This window comes from Gadus morhua, chromosome 16 (assembly GCF_902167405.1).
Source record: "Gadus morhua chromosome 16, gadMor3.0, whole genome shotgun sequence".
Classification (NCBI taxonomy): domain Eukaryota; kingdom Metazoa; phylum Chordata; class Actinopteri; order Gadiformes; family Gadidae; genus Gadus; species Gadus morhua.
The window spans coordinates 22,195,669-22,203,729 of NC_044063.1; the positions used below are offsets into that span (position 1 = coordinate 22,195,669).

The 8,061-nt window shown below is 46.5% G+C and overlaps 1 protein-coding gene across 1 annotated transcript; it reads left to right on the forward strand.

Moving 5' to 3' along the window:
* Positions 1-1,877: 1,877 nt before the first annotated feature.
* On the forward strand, positions 1,878-7,440 carry LOC115528903 (uncharacterized). The gene is made up of 6 exons (XM_030337299.1): positions 1,878-1,963; positions 5,337-5,409; positions 5,528-5,545; positions 5,679-5,816; positions 6,133-6,287; positions 7,180-7,440. Exons 2-6 carry the CDS (start codon positions 5,340-5,342, stop codon positions 7,426-7,428), a joined length of 630 nt encoding a protein of 209 aa, XP_030193159.1. The 5' UTR covers positions 1,878-1,963; positions 5,337-5,339; the 3' UTR covers positions 7,429-7,440.
* The last annotated feature ends 621 nt before the right edge of the window (positions 7,441-8,061 follow it).

The window sequence follows — 8,061 nt, forward strand, 5'->3', positions numbered from 1 at the left end:
ACCCGGGAGCAGGCCAGTGCACGGGTACAAACATGAAGAGTCCACCAGGGTAGAGCGCTTAGGGCAGTGGTAGAAGGTCTGCCCGTCTACTTACCCAAACACAGATGAAGGCCTGGGTTACATCCACGCTGGAGGTTGATGCCAGCGGGATGGCCTCTGTCCCCCTGGTTGTCCTGGGAGAGAGCAGAGGGCCTAGAAGGTCAACACTGTCAGGTTTAAACGCTGCTCTTGCACCTGAAAGAATTCCAATGGTGCCTTCATGTTGTGCACTGGATCTCCAAACAGGTGTTCACTCAGTGACCGATGTCCTTGTGGAGCCAGCGCCAGACAAACCCCCCCGAAGCAGCCTCTGGGGTTGGACGAGGCCAGTGGGCGCTTGGGCCGGGGATGAGACAGCTGGGCTGGCAGGCTGCACTGGTAGCCCCTCGGAGGGCCCAGCGCAGCTCTATGTAGGGCCACGCTCTCCCAAGGCGACAGGGCCTTCCCCATCTCCCTCCTGGAGCAGGAGGTCCTGGTCTGACGTGGTGGCTGGCCAAGGGGGGGGGGCTTGGCCTGGGCTGCCTCCCCCATCCTGCACCGGGCTTCACTGTGCTGGGAAAGGGCAGGTGCTGGAAGGCGACTGTCCATCGTCGCTGTTGGTCAGCCAGAGCATCCTAGGACAGTCCTTCTGTGTCCCAAGCTGTTTGGAGAAGCCCCACTCTAGGTGCCAGTGTAGCAAAGGACGACGTTACATACCACCTTGTTGGCTTTCACTGTGCTCCTCCAGACAAAGGCCGCAGGGTGGTGGTGATGATGAAGCCGGTTTATTTTAATGTTTGCAGACGATGATACATGACCTGTTGCTTCATGTTACCATGAAGGAGATCTCTTCGTGAGTGTGATGAGATGGCTGGTTAAACCTGTGTACACTGATTACTTAAGTGCAACAGGTGTGCAGCCTCACCTAGCCCCAGAGTCTAATCAGACTCGGCCAGGTTAGGCTGCTTAAACCATCCTCCACAAAACTCCTTAACGGGCATGTTGGCTAGTGCTAGCTGGACTTGGTCGGGCAACAAAATAACCAAAAATAGTTCTCAAGGGAACATGCTTTGTAGTGGCTCCAGAATCCTTTCCTATGGTCCATCAGCTTAGAGGGTGTCGACTCACCCCAGCGAGGCAAGGAAAGGAGCCATCTGGCGTCCTCTGATACGGCCAGCCCAAATGTGGCCAGTAGACGAGCCTCAAGCTCTGCGTACCTGCCAGCCACTGGGGGAGCAGATGGACGGCTCTGGACGGGGTCGAGTGACTGACAAGTGACCACGTAACAATCCCTTCATAGCTTAGAGCAAACTGTGCTTCGGCTTGTACGAAAGTTGACGCTGCGTTCTCCTCCCAAAACTCCTGTAGCCTGCCATTACAAGGCAAATGAATCGTATGCAAAGGGGGGAGCTAGAAAGGCTGAGTTGTTAACTAAGGGCCCATGGGACATTGGCCAATGTTTGAAAATGAGCAACAGCGAATAAGAAACAAACTTCATCGTATATCTCTTCCATGGTCACCTGGACGTGACAAAACGGGTTGACATGACATCATGGCTCCTAATACCTATGCACAATGGCTCCTAGCCTATTGTGAATAGCTTTGATGAATCATTTTTTAAAACGTTTGTGCTTAGTGTAACTACATTATGCTATTCTCAGGCCTACTTATTACGCATCACTAATGCAACTTTATGAATGAAGCCTACATTTATATCCAAGTAATAGTCCAACAGTTACTACGTGAACTTATATTTCAATACATAGGTTGAATATATGAATGAGCTTAATAGCAATAGTTTTTGAAAGACAATGGAAAGCTTTTTCAGACAGTCTATGTTTTAGACCTGTTTTATGACTCCAGTGGCGGATGTATGTAACAGCAGCATACTGAATGAAGAGGAAATGCTCTATCGTTTGCAATAATCGCCAAGACACGATCTGCGGTAAGACCTAAATCAAACTTTTCTCTATCTAATGAAGGATTCAAGCTAGGCCTACAGTCGCGTACTTAGACATTAATGGTGCTCACACTACACTTGAATATTTAAGCAGGCAATTACTTCCGTGTGATTGTTCATCATATCGGACCATTAAATTATTAACGCACTGTCGGTGGTTGTTCATCAGAATGATCCGAGGGCTTCTACAGCATATTATCGGTTTGATTTACTTGCTGCACTACATAATTTTTTGTTCACTGATCCGAGTATCATTGATTAACAATAATGTATCATAAACCATAACATGCTGAAAAGTTGCACTTATGCTGAGGTGTTTTAGGCACACTGTTTTCATGTGAAATTAATAGAGAAAGGTAGGCTGTAGGTCATCATATATTTAGTAAGATAACTACATACTGAGGAGTACCCTCGCAGGATTGGGTTGTGCGTGTGGGACATTAGATTAGGACTTTTTTTCTTCTCCAACTGAGCGCTCCTTTCAGTTGCCTGTGTTTCAACATCAGCATTTGTTGAAAATCAATATATGAAGTAAGGAAATGTGTTACTATATTTCCACAAATTATAGCCTCTTGATAAACCTGGTCCTAGGGTACCGAAAGGTATTCCAAGCCCATCTATACCGCAGAGCCTGTCCCAGCGGGGCCGTGTTTCTCGGACACGGATCGCCCCGTATGGAAAGAGGACACAATCCGGCCCGAATGGCTCGGTGAAAGGTCTTAACCGGCCGGACGCACAGAAGAAAGACGCAATGTATAGAACTGATTGTTGTGCATTGTTGGGCATAGGTAGGCACAGGGACGGCTGGTATAAATGGGCTAACATGGCTAAGCCCTCCCTACCTTTTACAGTAAAATGAAAAAATATCATTAAAAACCTTGGCTTAGAACATATTGTTTAAAAATTTGGTAGAACCTAAAGCAGCAACAGCACCAAAAAGTGACAGAAAAACCCAGGATATATGACATATCTTCGGTTTTTTCCTGTGAATGGGCACGTGTTGACTGCCCGAGTCCATACACACACAAGCCCACTAGGGGGAGCAGTCGGCTTGCATAACATTAGCCTACAACGCCTTTCTCTACACCTTATTCTTGTTTAAAAATCATTCACGTTACATGAAAGTTATGAACAGAGCTAGGCTATATAAGGTGACCTCATCGCGTCTGGAGTCCTGTGAAGTGTTGATAAATGTAATGCATTCGTTAGCCCATCCACCCAAAATCACCACCAGCCGTATGGGTAGGCCTACTGCAGGGTTAGTTGTGGTTGGTTGTGGTCTTAGTGAAACAGCCCAGCCTTGGAGTTGGAGTAGTTTGAGTGATTGTGTGATTGTGCGAGAGAGAGCGCACCGTTGAATGTTTGGCTTGTTGTGGACTTTGTGTGTTCAATGATGTATCTGTCTGGTCGTATTAGATGTATGGGTAAATAATGTCACAAGATCGGTCATACTGCAGGCTCTCATTTGCAAATGCACTGTTTGTGTGCCTATTGTGTGCTATATTTATTCAGCTCATTGTTCTTCTGAATAATTGCCAGAATGGTGCCAATTATTGTCGTGTTTGCATTGTAGGCCTAATGCACAACGTTGCCTCTCCCTCTTATAAAATAACGTGCATCCCAACAACTTAGCCAACTTTAGCCAATGCAGGCTCCTATGTCAGTGTTGCTTTACGAGTGTGTATTAAGTGTGCGCGCGCACGTGTGTGTGTGCGCGTGTTTGTGTGTGTGTGTGTGTGTGTGTGTGTGTGTGTGTGTGTGTGTGTGTGTGTGTGTGTGTGTGTGTGTGTGTGTGTGTGTGTGGCATTAGGCATACCAGGCAACTGCCTGGGGCCCCGCAATTGTTTCGCCCCCCCCCGTCAACAATCGCTCCATACACCCCCCCCCCCCCCCCTCAACAATCGCTCCACCGTCAACAATCCTCTGCCTAGGGCCCCCACACTACCTAGAATCACCCCTGTGTGTGTGGGTGTGTGTTGTCGTGTAGGCTATAGATATAGACTGATTGTCTTGGCTTGCATCCATGAAATATTGTAATGTTAATGTTCCGATTGGCTGTCAGTGTTTTGCCGCTGAAACGCGTCATAGTAATTTGCATAAAGTTCAACAGTTTTGAACTTTTTTTGGACGCTCTGGTCGCTCAACTTTGGCCGCGGGTAGCGTTGGTCGCTTTGGTCGCTTTGGTCGCTCTTGCCCATAGAAAGTGAATGACTTCCGGCGATTTGGTAGCTCAATTCGCTTCTGGTGTGGACTAGGGCTCCGCGACATGGACTGAATCCGAGTGGTTTCACAAAGGCCGTTTTACGTGGGATTGTATGCCCCCTGCGGTCGAAGTGGTGCGTAGCACTTAATTGTGCACCAATTCTTAATGACACTGACGGTTTGATTTATCTATCAACACAAAACGTATTAGCATGCCATGGGAATACCTAATATGAATACATCAACCATACAATAACAATAGGTATCCTAGGATACTCTGTGATTACCTAATACTAAACTAGAAAATGCATTTCCTGCAGAAAATGCGTAAGTGCTGTAGTACACAGCAGGCGCGTTGTTAGACCTGGGCCTTCATGGCTATTGTCCCGGATCTTTGGGAATAGCCCCGGATCGCTGTGCCGTTACATAAAAAACAAAAACATAATAATGAGGAAAATAGCCCCGTAGAGTAGGCTTCTTTGTGGTTGCATTACCAGCAGCCACAGATGCATCATTATAGACAGCGAAAACCGCAAAATTCTGAGGTGTCCATATCGGCAGATTAAGAATAATTTGTTGCAAATTCAACGTCGGTTTTCTTTCTTCTCTATGCATAACGTATCTCGTCGATAGTGCTGTTTCGTTCTGCTAGCCTTTTAGTGAGACCAGACAGTGTTGAGAAGGACAGTGATAAAATATCTTTGGTAAGATGGATATAAGAAGAGAGACCCGCAGTGAATTCAATCCGGTCAACTTGACGTCTATATGCGTTTTTTTGCTCCCAGAAGAACATTCCAACTCGTTATCTTACTAAACATATTCCAGATCCATTTTACACCGGATTTCTCCTTTAAGAAGAACAATTGAATGTTTTCCAATCAGCCCCACCACAACCAGGGGGGTCCTCAGAACCAGGCCCTGTCCTGGGGCTCGGCCACCCACGAGTCCTCAGTCCTGCTTTGGGATCACTTGCTCCAGAGCAGGGCCACCGCCTTGCTCGAGGAAGGAGATAGGTCCCACAGTTTGTAGTGAATAAGAAAGAACGAAATAAAGAATACCATTTTAGAAGAATAGTTGAGCGCTGCATGCAGCACTCACCTCATAAAAAATTAAGTGTTGTTTGATTGTCGTCCCTAATGAACATTTCTGTCATCAGATAATGGCTACCAATCACTCTTGTCTACCCTGCACTTTTGTTGCGATATCTGGAGACAACTTCTATTTTCAAGGTATTTATTTTTTTCAAACTGAAAGGTTTAGATTTCATAGGTCTACACACCCTCTTTGTTCAGTGACAGTGACACTAATCAATCTGGCTTTGTCTCATCCCTGTCCTGTGCTGAGAAGTTAACGACGATGAAACAGGTAATGTGTTTAATGTGTTAAAATGTCATTACTTGTCTGCAGATAGTCTCGATTTAAATGGCCCAGGCCATACCATTGACAATAAGTACGTGTGGAAGCTATACATTTGCATTAATGTTGATCTTTCATACAGATTTGCAGTGTGATTCATATCAAATAGCCACAACATCCAAGGCCAAGCATTGGCTCCGAGTCCAAGACAACTGCTTTCTCTCAGTTACTGGAGAACAGTGTCACTTTGTGCATTTAAACGAGGAGGAAGAAGGACCTGGTAAGTGTTATGTATCCATGACAGTGTTTACGGCATGCCCGTATTTTGATAGCATGCCTGTATTTTAATGTAACGGATGACGTGTTTCCGGTGAGTGTGTCCGTTGGGATAAGTTTGAGTAAACAGTTGAACTCATGAGGCTCCCGTGTTTCGCGTAGTGTTTGCACACACAACAGTAAGGTACACTGACACCAGTACTTAGTGATTCTGGTGGTAGTGCTTACCTACTCCTTATCATATATATTAAAACTACACTAATCAATAAGAAGTACACGGTCTGACAGACGGAATAACGTGCGCTTCTTCTTCCTTTCAGACTGTCAGTTCATCGTTCAACCGTTCAACGAGACCCCGGACTCCCCCCACTCTGAGGCTAGAGGAAGGGCCGTCACCCTGGCTGTTAGGGAGGAGAGCAAGTACAAGGTGGTGTCCTGTCGGGAGGGCAGCAACGACATCAAGGTGGAGATCATGGTGAGGGACTGCTCTGAGGGCTGAGGTCTGTGTGAGGTCAAAGGGACTGCTCTGAGGACCAGAGGAACTGCTCTGAGGGCCAGAGGGACTGCTCTGAGGTCTGTGTGAGGTCAAAGGGACTGCTCTGAGGGCTGAGGTCTGTGTGAGGTCAAAGGGACTGCTCTGAGGACCAGAGGGACTGCTCTGAGGCCCAGAGGGACTGCTCTGAGGTCTGTGTGAGGTCAAAGGGACTGCTCTGAGGACCAGAGGGACTGCTCTGAGGACCAGAGGGACTGCTCTGAGGGCCAGAGGGACTGCTCTGAGGTCTGTGTGAGGCTAGAGGGACTGCTCTGAGGACCAGAGGGACTGCTCTGAGGTCTGTGTGAGGCCAGAGGGACTGCTCTGAGGTCTGTGTGGATGAAGGCTGTTTCAACATGGAGAAGGTCCACCATCCAATATAATGATAGTGACATACATTGGATAGACACTTATCAGGAAGAAATGTGTCGTACAGATGTACTTTCAATTTCTTCACTGCACCCACACATCAGGAAGCCAACTATTTTGATATGCATACTCACCTGGCTATGTCTGATTTAATTTCTCATACAACCTTTGCTAGATAATACTGTAACATATGGACGTATGTGGGTCGGCTTAGCTCAGGAGGTAGAGCTGTTGTCTTGAAACCGAAAGGTTGCTAGTTCGATCCCTAGCTCCTCCTAGCTCAGTGCTGAAGTGTCCCTGAGCAAGAAACCTAACCCAAACTTCTCCTGACGAGCTGGCTGTCGCCTTGTATGGTTGACTTAGCCGTCAATGTGTGTATCAACCGATGTAAGTCGCTTTGGATAAAAGCGTCGTAATTGTAACATGTGTATGTAATAATCCTTATTCTTCCTCTACTCTACTGCAGAATAAACTTCCAGAGACAGTCGGCGACACTGACTGCTGGTTCTTGTTCTACATGAAGGACTGTATTGGGAGGAGTGGGCACTACCTGTTCGTGTCCGCTGCCAAGCCGAAATTCGCCCTGGCCATCGAACCGGAACAAGGGACTACCCGAATAAACAAACTAGTGTTGCGACAATTAGATGATGAGGTGGACGAGGGCTGCCACATTGCAGTGCCTGAAGTGCGTCGGTCTGTAAATGCAAATAAATAGATGATAAATAAATGTGAAGTGTTATTTGTTCCCTAGAATCCCTTGTACATTTTGCTATCGATGAGCACCTGATACTTGTTTTTGCCTTGCCTGCGCTAATTGTTGCCAGCGACTCCACTGACAGATCACAGTCCAGATGTGCTTCTTCTTGCCTTGTGCCACAGCGCCACGCGTCCATATACATGGCAAGCGGTCAAGGCTTGGGAAGGCAATGCTCATCATTTGCCTTTGCTTGATTCCTTGCTCCAATGTCCTGTTGATGGCCTTTGCTACCCATCCACATAAAACAAGGTGTGCTGTAACCCAGGAGCCAAAATGTACTTACATTGATGGCAAACACCAAGCAGGCCGAGAAGAATATTGAGTACTTCAGGATTCATTAATCTATCACAAGTAGTCAAGAAGCCTACAAGAATATGCCGTAAAGCTGATCGAGTCAAATCCTCAACTTGTATTGATCTAATATTTACAAATGTTTCGGAGCTGTGTTCAAAAGTAATTTCCATTCCCATAGGCTGCAGCGACCACAACCTTATCGCTATTGGAAGAAAGACGAAAATACCCAAGCAGGGTCAGAAAGTTATTTTCAAACGAATCTTTAAAAACTTTAATGAATATAACTAGTGTAATGAA

Bases quoted from the DNA above. Each gene is read 5' to 3' on its own strand.
- LOC115528903 (XM_030337299.1), top strand. From the start codon at position 5,340: ATGGCTACCAATCACTCTTGTCTACCCTGCACTTTTGTTGCGATATCT. The intron at 5,817-6,132 runs GTAAGTGTTATG...TCTTCCTTTCAG, and splicing joins CGAGGAGGAAGAAGGACCTG to ACTGTCAGTTCATCGTTCAA. The intron at 6,288-7,179 runs GTGAGGGACTGC...ACTCTACTGCAG, and splicing joins ACATCAAGGTGGAGATCATG to AATAAACTTCCAGAGACAGT.